This window comes from Panthera uncia, chromosome C2 (genome assembly GCF_023721935.1).
Source record: "Panthera uncia isolate 11264 chromosome C2, Puncia_PCG_1.0, whole genome shotgun sequence".
Taxonomy (NCBI): Eukaryota; Metazoa; Chordata; class Mammalia; order Carnivora; family Felidae; genus Panthera; species Panthera uncia.
The window spans coordinates 141,292,493-141,306,527 of record NC_064810.1 but is presented as its reverse complement, the minus strand read 5'-3'; the positions used below and the strand labels follow the sequence as shown (position 1 = coordinate 141,306,527).

General features: G+C 43.1%; 1 protein-coding gene across 1 annotated transcript in view; it reads right to left on the bottom strand.

Annotated features, from left to right (window-relative positions):
- CMC1 (C-X9-C motif containing 1) overlaps positions 1–7,792 on the bottom strand; it is an 88,235-nt gene extending 80,443 nt beyond the window's left edge. The window contains exon 1 of the mRNA XM_049628931.1: positions 7,467–7,792. Within this exon, the coding sequence (XP_049484888.1) occupies positions 7,467–7,485 (19 nt within the window). The 5' untranslated portion in view covers positions 7,486–7,792. The remainder of the gene's footprint in view (positions 1–7,466) is intronic.
- Between the last annotated feature and the right edge of the window lie 6,243 nt (positions 7,793–14,035).

The window sequence follows — 14,035 nt, the reverse complement described above, 5'->3', positions numbered from 1 at the left end:
CTCACATCGAGTTCCACACTGACTGTGCAGAGCCTGCCTGGGATTCTCCTCCTCCTCCTCTTTCTGTCACTCCCCCATTCCTGCGTGCTCATGCACTTTCTCTCCCTCTCAAAGTAAGTACAGCTTAAAAAAAATTTTGTTTAATAAATAAAGTGACGTGTGAAAAATGAACAAGAACTAGACAGATTTGGGGATGTAAGAGAGGGAAGATTCTAAAAAGAAGGAACAGCATGTCAAATGGCCTGGAGGGAAAAACACAAAGCACGGTTTGGTATATGTTAGGTATAGCTTAGGCCAATGTCATTACCACAACCCCATGATACTTCACACCTGGACTCAGAGCACACACGTGTGTATTTACATATGTGTGCAAGTACCCCTTCCTACCTGACCTACCACTATCTGAACTCTCACTACCTGAACAAAGGTTCCTAGTGGCTTCAGAGAAATGATTTTTAGGACAGAGAATGTTGAAGCCTTCACACCTGCAACCTTCGCAGGACGGCCCTCGGGCATGGCAGCTCTCCTTCCTGTGGCCCCTCTCCCAGTCTCCTGCCATGGGCAAGGACTGCCACATGGCACAAAAGCCCAGCACCCTGGCCTCCAAAGTGGGACAGGCCCTGCGCTTTGTGGTGCACCAGAACCCATCAGGTTGCGACAGGCCTTCCCTGAAACCACATCCTTGCTGAGCTTCCTCCCCTTCCCTGTCCTGTGTCCTTGTTCCCTTACAGGTTTTTTTCTAACAGCACTCCATTAACAAATCATTTGCATGTAAAACATCCAATGGTACCCAGACCTTGTTCTCTGATGTCATGACCAAACAAAGGAAGCAGGGTTTGTCAAAGAAATGACTAATTCTATGGATGGGCCAGAATAGGTAAGAGATGAACCAGAAATACTTTGTGTGAGAAAAAGAGAAAATGCTCAAAAACAGGATGGGAACATATCACAAGGGCCCAGAAGCGAGTTTAAAGGAACTCTCTCACTGGCCAAATCTGGGAAAATGTAAGCACCACAATAATTACATACAGTAACAAATTACAAACCCCTGGAAAAATAGGAACTCATGAGTCCACACCTATAATGAATCTATAAATAAATGAACAAGAAACAAAGTGGTCTCTTGCTTACAGCAAAAGAGCAACAACCTACTGATCAAACAATGTGGAGAAAATGCTGGAGGCAGAAAATCACCATTCTGCAACCATTAAGGAAAGACTGAAACACGCAAAAATCATCAATGGATACTATATCAAAAGGGACACTTCCATGAGGAATGGATATCTGCATAGTCTTAAATTAGATTGTACTCTCCACAAATTACTTATTAATTACAAGAGAGGAAAAACAAAGGAAAGCAATGGGACAAGCCCCTGACTGATCAAACTTAGTATAATCCATGAGAGACAGAAAGATGTCATATACCTCCAGATGTGATACCACGAGAAAGACACGATACCACGAGAAAGACACGATACCACTTCTACAGTATCCTGCTGAGAACACATAACCTGGATCTAATGAAAAGTCAGGTAAACAAAAAATGAAAGCATGTTCTACTTGCCTAAAAATTTGGAGTATCTTCCCACGGTTCTCAGGATAAAATTCAAATTCCTTGAACTCGTTTACAAAACATTTCCTGATTCACGATGTACAACTCTCATCACAAGTATACTCTGAGTTTAGAAATATACAGAATTTACAAGTGAGGGGAGCCTGGGTGGCTCAGTCGGTTAAGCATCTGACTCTTGGTTTTGGCTCAGGTCATGAGCTTGCAGTTTGGTGGGTTTGAGCCTGTGCCAGGCTCTGCACTGGCAGCACTGACCCTGCTTGAGATTCTCTCTCCCTCGCTCTCTGCCCTTCCCCCACTCAGGCTGTCTCTGTCTCTCTCAAAGTAAATAAACTAAAAAAAAAAACAAAAATACATAAAATTTATAAGTTAAACATACTTTTAGCTCTGAAATGCCAACGTAATTGATACTATCCAGATACAGAAGCCATAATCAAATCAAAAATTTTCTAATCAACTACATAACCTTTTACGTATGAATCACAGTGTTCTCAGAAAAGATTCTTTAAACCTGCTTAGGTGTCTCACTTAAAAAGTAAGAATTTCCTAAAGCTAATCTACCTACATCCCCATAGGAACCACTAAAAGAACCCCTGCAATCTAAATACTCTAAGAGCTGCCCTGACGACATCCTCCCAAGATATGCCTTCATATTCTACTCATGGAATATCATGAAATTCCTGACCCCACTTTCTACTCCCTGAGCCCTACAACTGTCCCATCTTCCTCCCCTTATTAGATTTCTGGAAAACACCAATAAAGTGGCACACACACACCATTAAGCAAACTTCTCTCTGCTGCTATCGCTCCATCATGCACAAGTAGAGAATGAATCCACACTAACGGACAAGGGAAGGGAAACTCCCTACCCCCTAAAAGAGGGAACCATACAAGAAAAACAACAAAAAAAGAAAGGAAGCCCTTATAGTTATTAGAGAAAATAAGCAAAATTATTAGGCCCAGGTTTCTGGAGTTTGTGATCTGGGAATACAGTCATGTGGGAAAATGTATCTGGAATCTGGAAACAGCAAAGAAATAACTGGGTGTTCTTTAGTACAGCCCTAGGCTTGACTTTCCATTACCAGGCCCTTTTAAAACTTGTTATGAGAGGAGGTTAATGTCTAGAATTTTGTTGAATAAAAACAGAAATAATTTCTGACCGGTGGAAAAGATAACCCCAAAGATGACAGTGTATGGCCTGCCGTAAACTAACCACCATTACCAAGCCATCGAGGTACCATTCACGGCTAAAGAGGTAGGGATAATTTCGTCTGGAAATACGAAGATCAGACTGATAAGAAAACAAAGCTAAAGACTAAGTCAATAAAGTGGAAGAGTTCAGAACAGCGATTTCTCCTCTACTCTGTTTGCATATTAGAACTGCCTATGGACTATCTTAAAATGTCAGAGGCTTAGCAAATTAAATCTGAACATCTGGGAGCGCAACCCACACACTAGTAGTTTTTAAAAATTTAACCTCCTCAGCCACTTTTCTTGGGTGTTGTGGACCCCCTCCAGCTTTTTCTCTCTGCATTCAAATAGTAAGAGAAAATAATGAACCTAACAAAGTACGGCTAAGAGACTTACAAAGCGTGCCTTTATTACCTCTATGTTAACAATAAGGAAAATAATTTAAATAAAACTACATATAAGTATGTAGCCTGCATTTCACTGCTGGGTTCTGAGTTTCTAGAGAAAAGTGGACCCTACGTAGTTAAAGGCTGTTGCCAAATGAAGATCAAACCTGTGTGAAGATTTTGAAAAATCTAACATAAACCAGTGAAGGCAACCTACAGAATGGGAGAAGATATTTGCAAATGACATATTTGATAAAGAGTTAGTATTCAAAATATGTAAGGAACTGATACAACTCAACACCCAAAAAACAAATATTCCAATTTAAAAAAGGGACAAGGAACATTTTTCCAAAGAAGACATCCAGATGGCCAACAGACATATGAAAAGATGCCCAACGTCATTCATCATCAGGGAAATGCAAATCAAAACTACAATGAGATACCACCTCATGCTGTCAGAATGGCTAAAATCAAAAACACAAGAAACCACAAGTGTTGGTGAAGACGCGGACAAAAAGGAACGCCGGGGAATGCAAACTAGTGTGGCCACTGTGGGAAACAGTATGGAGTTTCCTCAAAAAGTTAAAAACAGAACTACCCTATGATCCAACAATCATATTGGGTAGTTAGTTAAAAAATTCAAAAACATTAATTCAAGGGATACATGCACCCCTGTGTTTACAGCAGCATTATTTACAACAGCCAAATTATGGAAGCAACCTAGTGTCCATCAATAGACGAGAGGATGAAGATGATGTGGGGTGTGTGTGTATAAACATACACACACACACACACACACACACACACACACATATAATATTCCCATGTGTGTGTATATATGATGTGTGAATCTTATTCAGCCATAAAAAAGAATGAAATCTTGCCCTCTGGAACAACAGGCATGGAGCCAGAAAGCATAATGCTAAGCGAAATATGTCCCGTCAGGGAAAGACAAATACCATATGTTTTCACTCATATGTGGAATGTAAGACTAAAAAAACAAACAAATGAAAAAATAAAAATAAAAGAGAGAGAGAGACAAACCAAGAAACAGACTCTTAACTACAGAGAAACTGGTGGCTACCACAGTGGAGGTGGGTGGGGGGTGGGTGAAATAGGTGAAGGGGATTACAAGTACACCTATCACGGTGAGCACTGAGTGGCGCATAGAATTGTTGAATCACTATATTGTGCACCTGAAACTAACATACCACTATGTCAGCTATACTGTAATTCAAATTTAAAACTTAAAAAAAGATTTTTAAAAATCTAACATAGGGGCACCTGAGTGGCTCAGTCGGTTAAGCGGCCAACTTCAGCTCAGGTCATGATCTCGTGGTCTGTGAGTTCGAGCCCCGCGTCGGGCTCTGTGCTGACAGCTCAGAGCCTGGAGCCTGCTTCAGATTCTGGGTCTCCCCCTCTCTCTGCCTCTCCCTCTCTCTCTCTCAAAAATAAACAAACATAAAAAATTTTAAAACCTAACATAAATCAGTGGAAAAACAGACTTGGCTATGTTCACCTCAATTGACCTATCTACTCATCTACTCAGAAACACATCTCCTCAGTGTGGGCACATACCACTGTATAAAAAGCAAGAGAAATAGCAAAATGTAAATCTATGCTTCAATCCAGGAACCAAACACAAATGAACTTAAACAAAAAGCTGGCTTCAATACATTTGTATTCTGGAATTTACACCGACAAGAATATTTCAAAACTTCCTACTTGCTGACTCCACTTTGTTTCCCATTCCAATCTTGCTTCCGTCTCTGCTTAACAAGTTTCCAATGATCATACTGTTAGCTTTGACCATAACCAGTCACCCAGTTGCTAAAGTAAAAAACCTGCTAATTATCCCTAATGCCTCCCTTTGCCTCACCACCTTTATTCAACGCAACAGCAGGTCCTGTCAATTAGTCCTCCAAAACATCTACTGAAGCTTTCTATCTCCTTCCAGCTTTTCTAATCCCACTCCAGGCCAAGACACTAACATACCTAGCCTGGACCACTGCCACCATCTCTTAACCTGTCTCCCTGCTTCCACTCAGGACTCCTCCACACTGCATGCTACCACTGCAGCCAGAGTAGTAAAGACATCATTTCTATTGTGCCACTGCCCTCATTTTTTTTTTTAATGTAAAGTAATCTCTACACCCAACATGGGGCTCAAACTCACAATCCTGAGATCAAGCGTTGCACACTCCACTGACGGAGCAGGGGGGCCAGCCCTGTCACTGTGCTCTATAAAAGCCTCCAGAGGCTTCTGAGGGGTGCCTGGGTGGCTCAGTCAGTTGAGCCCCACGATGGGCTCCATGTTCACAGAGTAGAGCCTGCTTGGGATTCTCTCTCCCTCTGTCTCTCTGCCCCTCCCCCACTCACGTGCACACTCTCTCTCAAAATAAACATTGAATGAATGAATGAATGAATGAATGCAAGCCTCCAAAGACTTTTGATAACATCAGGAAAAGTCCAAATGCTTTCTTATCAGGGCCTTCCAGGTCCTGCAGCATCTAGCTCCTGCCTACTTTCCCAACATCCTTCCTTATGAACCTCCTCCACACTCTGGCCCTCATTCCAAACATTTTAAGCATTTGCTGCTTCTGACTGCCCAGCATACGCTTTCCCTACCTCTTCACATAACTACCTCCTCTTGTCCTTCAGATTCCAATTCAAAGGACACTTCCTCATAGAGCTCTTCACTGCCTACTCTGAGGTCAGTCCTCTTTTCACCACCTACCACGATACTGCTTATTTTCTTCATGTTGATCATAATCTGGCAAAGTATATATGGGGGTTCAGGGGTGGGCTGTCTTCTTTCTTCTACCATTGTATGCTTGTGACATATAATGGGCACTCCCGTTTTTGTTTTAATCAGAGGCATGGTCTATAGCATGGAACCGGAAATGAAATTACCAGGGCTCTATTCCAGCTTGGGCTCTACCAGCAATTAGCAGTGTGGACGTGGGCACACCACAAGATTGAGTGGGTTAAGAGTAACTGGACAGTAAGAAAGTGGAAACAGCAAGTGAGACTTTTTTCTAAATTTCATGTATCTAAACTCAGAATATAGACATATGAAAGCCTTTGACCTCTCCGAGTCTGTTTCCTCATTTGTAGATTACTTTGAATGTCACTTTCAGCTCAGATACACTAGAATTGTAATAGGCGTCAATCTACTTTCCAACCTAATTTTTTTTACCCCTCATTTACACTCTGCAACTAAATATCACACAGTGATATTTTATTTTACCACCTATACATTTGTTCATTCTGCCGCCTCCTCTCCAACTCCAACCACTGGAAATTATCCTTTAAAGGCTAGATCAATTATTAACGGCCTCATAAAGTCTGTTCCAATCACCTGGCCCAAAACTGGTGTGCTTGTGAAGTGTTCCAGAAATTCTTTTATGCTTTAAATTAGAATAGTCCCTAATCTCTCTCCGCCTCAGTTTTATAACCCATAAAATGGTCTACAATATCACATACTATTGCTGGATAATTGAGAATACTTAGCTTGATAATAAAGCGTTCAATAAATGTTATTATTTGTTGGCTACATATATTTTCCGCTCTCCTTGAGAGCCACCAAATGAGTTTTCCATTTCTGAATCTCCAAACGTTTGAAGCCATTACTCCTCCCAACGCCTTATGAACAGTTTTCCTATTCATAAACGAAGGGCGTGGACTAGACCAATCACCATCCCCTTCAAAAACGAAGTCCTCTATACTTACATGAATAGCCTACAAAGATACCGTACGTGAGCTTCTGTAACACAAACAGCTTAAAGCAAAGGCAGCGCAGGTGAGCTTCTTTAAGGACGGGAATTCGAGGGAAACTACTGCCTCATATAGAAGTGGGCTGGAAGCACTAACTGATCGAGACCCTGGGGATCCTTTCTAAAGAAACTGACCCCTGCCACAATGATGGGTCCTTTGGATTGTTGTTTTTAAGTTATCTTACAGATACTTAAAGGAGTCAGTACCCCCCCCCGCCCCCCAGAGGGACGAAAAAGATGAGACCAGCCGCGTTAAGAAGGAAATGTTTGTAAGACACAAATGGACGACCGCTTGGACAACAAACCCAAGCCTTTCACCTAACCCTAACCCCAAGGAGCGAGCCGATGACCCAAGACTGCGGGGAAGACGCTGGGGCCGCCAGAAACCCTAAAGCGGCCAGCCGGGCGGGCGTGAGCAGCCGTCTGCGGAAGCGGTGCAACCTCAGCGCTCGGCACCTTTCCCAGACCGGCCCCCAGCCGCAGGACCACAGTTAGGGACCCGGGCCCGGACTCCTCAGCAACCCCCGCGTCCCGCCCCCGTACCTGAGGGGTCGAGCGCCATCTCGGCTGGAGGAGAGGAAAGCAGCCCGCGGCCGCTCCCGGGCAGGGGGAGGGAAGGGGAGGAGCCTGGGCAGGGAGGCACGTGCGGCCGCCCGGAGCTCCCCTGAGGTGGAGGAAGCCACGGAGGAGGAGCGCGGTGCCCTTTGCGAAGCCCGGCAGGCAGGCCCCTTTCCTTCCTTCTAATTTCCCGAGTCGCTACTTCCGCTGCGCATTGCGCCTGCGCCCTTCTGGCCCCACCCCGAAGCCTGGAACGGACTTCGCCCAGGGAATGACCGGGAAGGGGGCGTGGCCTTGTGTGCCTTGGGGGCGGGCTGTCTCAGAGGCTCGGGGCCTCGCTTGGAGCCGAGCGCTAGCGCCCGCTTGCAGACCCGGATCTGCGGAGACCGGAGCCGAAGCTGCTGACCTTTGGGACTGCGCCTCCCGTGGCGACTAAGTTCACGGCCAAACCCTTCCCTCCGCTCCCGTCTTCGGAATGAATCACCCTGTTTATTTTATCTTCGTTAACGTTCGTTCATTCATAAATTTCTATTTCATGGCTGCCAGGTTCCAGCCACGGTTCTGAATACGAGGGGTAAATACCTAAATAAAAATAAGGGCCCTATTCTCGAGAAGAATCGTGTTGGCAGGGGAGTCAAATACAAGCAACACGCTGTTAAACGTCATAAACGCCACACGTGCAAGCTATGAACAGCTTGTTCTATAGAGGTGGTATAGTTCTACGGTATCATCTGTCCCACAAATCAGCAGCCTGTGGCTTCCCTGGAGGGGAAAATAAAAAACTGGGCGCTAGGACATATTGTCCTTAGGGCGTACAGCCTGATTTGGGTGATGTTACAAATCCCAATTCTGCCAGTTAAAGCCGTATGTTTTTCAGAAAAATGAAGGAAGGTGACAGCTATACTCCAGAAGAGCCCCAACTGCCCTCTTCTCGATAAAAGAAACTTTCTGGTGGCGGTTATGCTCATTTCCGCTCACCAACCGGCCTTCAGAAATGCTTCCTTGTCACATCCATGGTCAGCTAGTTCGAGCCTCCAAAGGGTGAGGTGCGGTCGGGGACAGATGGGACAGATGTTAGAAAAACAAGGAGCAGCTGCTTCTTCCCTGGGAGGGATTTAGAGCTTTCAAAATGATCCCCTCCCCACCTACCTGCAGTCCCTCCTCCCCTGCTGCTGCTTCAGCCTGGTCAGTTGGCAGAAAAAGCAGCCACAGTCGAGCCGGGTTGGGAAAGTGGGTCTCTGCCCAGCAGGTCTTCCGTTTAAGGGCCTATTTGGGCATAACGGCCCTTATTACAGCTGTAGGTTGAGGTGCCAAGGTGAAGAATTAATGTTTCACTCAGCCAGGCAGGAAAGCAGGTCTGTTTTCTTGTGTGTTTTATAAACGGGTTTTGAAACATACCAAATTCATTCTGATGCCCCTTTTCTTTTTCTGGAGATGGAAGATTTAGTTTAGAAAATAAATCTTTTTAAGGAGATGAGGTGGGGTATAAAGACACAAGCCAGACATTCACACTTGGGTAATTACACTAAATTTTCCTATATATGCAAAAGGATGTCAGGGAGAGCTTTAGTCAGAGACCTAAGTACCTCTACCGGAATCCTGCATCACCACCTAGTAGCTCTGTGACTTGAATGAATTCCAGCGTTTCTTTGGACTTTAGTTTCTAATTTGTAAAGACGTTGTGAGGAATAAATGTATTATCATTTAACACTGTTTCAGTCATTGAAAACCCACTTGATGGCCTTTGCCATAACTGAGTATTGCTTGAAGCTTTATTCTTTAATATTTTTATTTAAAGTAACTCACGGAAAAAAACAAACTCAGATGGGCACTATCTACTTCAGCTTTATCCTATGCAATAATATCTGTAAAATCATGGGTTTTGTGTGTCCCATAAAATGGATTGTTAGACATCTCACACTATGAGAAGCACTAGCATCTCATAGCCTGGTACATAACAGCGGGCCCCTCTCCTGTCTCATAGATCTCCTTGATCTATGAAATTAGATCATCGGGGGGCAAAGTCTCTATAAAGTACCTGGGAAAGATAACTCATGTATTAAAAACTAAATCATAGAAATGTAATTGGTAATTCAAAACAAATTTCCTAAGATAGCACATTATTTAAAAAAAAATTTTTTTGATGTTTCTTTCTTTCTGAGAGGGAGAGAGAGAGACCAAGTAGAAGTGAGGGAGGAGCAGAGAGAGAGAGGGAGACACAGAATCTGAAGCAGGCTCCAGACTCCGAGTTGTCAGCACAGAGCCCAACGTGGGGCTCAAACTCACAAACTGCCAGATCGTGACCTGAGCCGAAGTTGGACACTCAACTAACTGAGCCACCCAGGGACCCATAAGATATGGATAGTTCTTTGAACAATAGCTGAAGTAAGAACATAAAGGGGAGGAGAGCACACTGTCCTGGAAATAAGGAAATCTGTATCAGCCAAGCATGATCTCTAGGGCTCAGACGATATCTCGTACCTAATGGCCGCACAGTAGTTTTTCACAAAGGACTGAATGCCAGAGTGGCTAGGAAGGACTTGAAAGATGAAGTAGAAATTATGGTTGGCCTTGAAAGATGGGTAGCATGAGTCAGCAGAGAAGAATGTATGTCACACTAGGAGAAAAATAAGCAAAAATGTCTGAGATTTGAGGTGTTCTTGAGGGACAAATGAAGCATGGAAAAGACAGAAGGCAAGAAATAAAAACATACATGCAAAAGCAAAAGCATAGGGGTAGGAAGCCCAGGGCTGTGTGACAGTCATGTTGGAGGGCAATGTCTGATGCCATTCGTTGAGGATTTGGGAAGCTAGGATACTTACGAATGCGACTGAAAATGTTAGAAGAGCCAGATGCTCAAAGCCTTAAACATTAGGCTGAGGTGTGTTTGAAGCTGTAACCGGTCAGGGGCTGTTGAAGGTTAACAAGGAGAAAAATGGCCTTTTGTCAAAGCGATGTGTTTTAAAGACGATTTTGCATAGGATAGATACAAGTGGTGACTGAGAGACGCAGGGGGTAAGCAGAACGGTAAGGAGCTTTTGTAATAGTTCAGGCAGGATCTGAAAAGAGCGTGAACTAGTCTATGTGGCTATGTAAAAGACAGAATGGATGTGAATGAATGTAACTGGGAAGGAAAAATCCATTCTTCATAATCGACCTGGAAGAATAGAACAAGGAGTCAAGAAGGACTGCTAGGCGATTCCGTTCCTTGGAAAATGTACACAGACAAATGAGAAAATCATGGCCGTGCACCCATTCATGCCTCAAATGATCTGCTCTTGATCCTCATTCCTGGGGAGCCAATACTGAGACGGAGAGACCAGTTAGGAGGAAACTTCAATGACCCGAGGGAATATTTGATCCATGGCAGAGCATGTGAAAGCAGAGAAGTGAGGGGCTTAGTATGTAGAGTAGACATAAGCACACACACACACACACACACACACACACACACACACACATATCTCTTAGTCTAACATCTAAGGAATTCGCAGGTACAAACAAATATCTTAATTGTTTATTGCCTCAATTCTAACTAGATCTAGCATAATTTTTGGCTCTATGTGGATACCTAGTAGTTACAATAAAGGTTGAGATAACCCCTGCTTGCTTCCAACTCTGCCCCAAATCAGAATTAAAGATTTCACCTATTGCTTTGTTCTGCCCTGTCTTTGAGCCAATGAGAATTACATCTGGAGGAATATTAGAAGCCCCATCCCTACCAGTACCTGAAGTTTGAAATGGCTAGCCAACTTCTTGGCTAGAAGATCACTATCCGAGGGTTCCTGGTGGCCTTGTCTGCTTACTGAGCTGCATGATTTAGCTCCCAGCCCCCAGGGCCTGTGCCTTCTCCTTTTTGAATAGGCACAGGTCCACATTGATACTTCTATTAGTTTGTTAGGGCCGCCATTACAAAGTACCACAAAATGGTTGGCTTAAACCACTGATTTTCTCACAATTGGAGTCTGGAAGTCCAAGATCAAGGTATCTGTAGGTTTGGTTTCTTCTGGGGCTACTTTTCTTGGCTTACAGGTGGCCATTTTCTCTTTGTCACTTCGCATAGTCTTCTGGATGTGCGTTTCTGTGTCCAAATTTCCTTTTTATAAAATAAGGAGACCAATCATATTGGATTAGGGCCTACCTTGATGACATCATTTTTAATTAATTTCCTTTATAAAGACCCTATCTCCAAATACAGTCACATTCTCAGGTACTTGGCTCAGGACTTCAGCATATAAATTTTGGGGGGACACAGTCTAGTTCTTTACAAGGACCAGAACATTTCCCGGAATCCCAAATCACTTGGCTAGAGCCCTGACAACTTGCCTAACTTTAGCCTCTCCCCAGAACAGTATACTTTGTCCCTGACTTCCTGGTGGCTGAATAGGTTCTGCTTTGCTATGGCTCATTCCACTAACTCCACCTGGCTCTTTGACATATCTTTTTTTTTTTTTTTTAATTTTTTTTCAACGTTTTTTATTTATTTTTGGGACAGAGAGAGACAGAGCATGAACGGGGGAGGGGCAGAGAGAGAGGGAGACACAGAATCGGAAACAGGCTCCAGGCTCCGAGCCATCAGCCCAGAGCCTGACGCGGGGCTCGAACTCACGGACCGCGAGATCGTGACCTGGCTGAAGTCGGACGCTTAACCGACTGCGCCACCCAGGCGCCCCTAACATATCTTTATTTCATCTGCCAACAGTACTGTTGTAACTCTTAGTCCAAGATCTACCCGCTTTTGCAGGGATGTTTCCAACAGTCTCCTAACTTCTCTCTGGTCCTAGGCTGATTCTCCTGCTATCCATTCTTTCTAACTCATTTCACCCACAACAGCAAATATGATCATAAAATTTCTTATGTAAAATCCCTCAGTGGTTCCTCATATACATAAAATCCAAACCCTTTCCTTTAATAAAGTTCATGAAGCCTTTGACGGACTAGTCTCACCGTTTAATACATCATCTTTTCACAACCAAAAGGTTTCTGCTTGTATTGTGCATTTTCCACTGTATGAACCTATAGCAATAGTTTATAAAGTATCTGTGGAGAATTTTCAATGCACTATCCCAGTAAAACAGGTAAGATTCTGTATTGAACATAGAAACTTAAAACTGATTTCAGAAAGAATGTATAGTTGGGGCACCTGGGTGGCTCGGTCAAGTGTCTGACTGTTGATTTCTGCTCAAGTCATGATCTCACAGTTTGTGAATTGGAGCCCCACATAGGGCTCTGCACTCCCAGTGCAGAGCCTGCTTGGGATTTTCTCTCTCTGCTCATCCTCTTCTTGCTCTCTCTCTCTCTCTCTCTCTTTCCATAAATACATAAACTTAAAAAAAAAAAAGAGTGTGTAGTGGAAAGAGGGGACTTTGGAACCAAACAGAGCTAAATTCTAATTCCTCTTGCCTTCTTTTACTTTTTAACTTTTTTATTGAAACAAGTTATACTTTCAGGGATCGTTTCTATAGTTCATAACTTTTTGTTGAGATATAATTTATATACAGAAAAGGGAACAACTCTTTGTGCAGCTGAAAAAATTTTCATGTATGGATACACTTTTGTACCACACCTGTGTCAAGACCTAGAGCATTTCTAGTCATCCAGAAGGTTCCTTGATACCTCCTCCTAGTGAAGCCCCGCATAAAAATAACTATCTCCTGACTTCTATGAGAATTGATCAGTTTTGTCTGTTTTTGAACTTATATGAAAGTAACAGTGCAGTGTAGTCTACCATATCTGGTGTCTTTTGCTCAAGTCAATAGCTGTGAGACTCATTCACATGGTTGAATGTATCTACATATCTGCTTTCCCACTTCTAATTTAGATTTGGTAAATCGTTTCTCCCTCTGAGCCTCAGTGTCCTCAGTCACACCATCCCCGCCTAATTTATTTGAGCATTAAAGAAAACCTGTAACAAACAGTGATAGCGGTTTCTAGCACACGGCAGGCCATTGCTAAATTCTAGCTCTTGTCGCTGTGATGATTATCTTTTATTTTTAGAATTCAGTTCTTTTGAACTATTGCACTATATTCAGGGGTTTTTTGATGTAATACTTCAGAGCTACTCTGCCTTCAAGGCTGAAATCTGGGTAACAATATGTTTAAATCAGTATTATGTGAACACCCTTCAAATGAACAAAGGAGATTTAACAGTGTGCCCTATCACTTATCAGGTGAGAAAAAAAAAGTGTGAAAAAAAAATCACCTCTCACCTCTGTGGAAGGTTTTTTATGTTTTGTTTTTACTGTGAATTATTTTCTGGGTGGCCTCCTTTAAGCAGACCACAATTTTTTCTAGGGTCGCAGACTTCTATTCCTAAAAAATGCTAAAAAAAAAAATGATAATAAAGATAATGATAAGACTATGACATGAGTTATATTAGATTTCTCTTACCTTGTCTTGTGCAGATGCCATGATCCTTTGTAGAATTTCTCACAGGAGCTGGCAAAGTTGACAAACAAAAACAGAAGGGCTTTTCATTGTACAGTGTGTCTGAAATGACAATGACATTCTGGTTAGATGGCCAGCTGCACTGAAAACATCTCAAGGATGTTTTG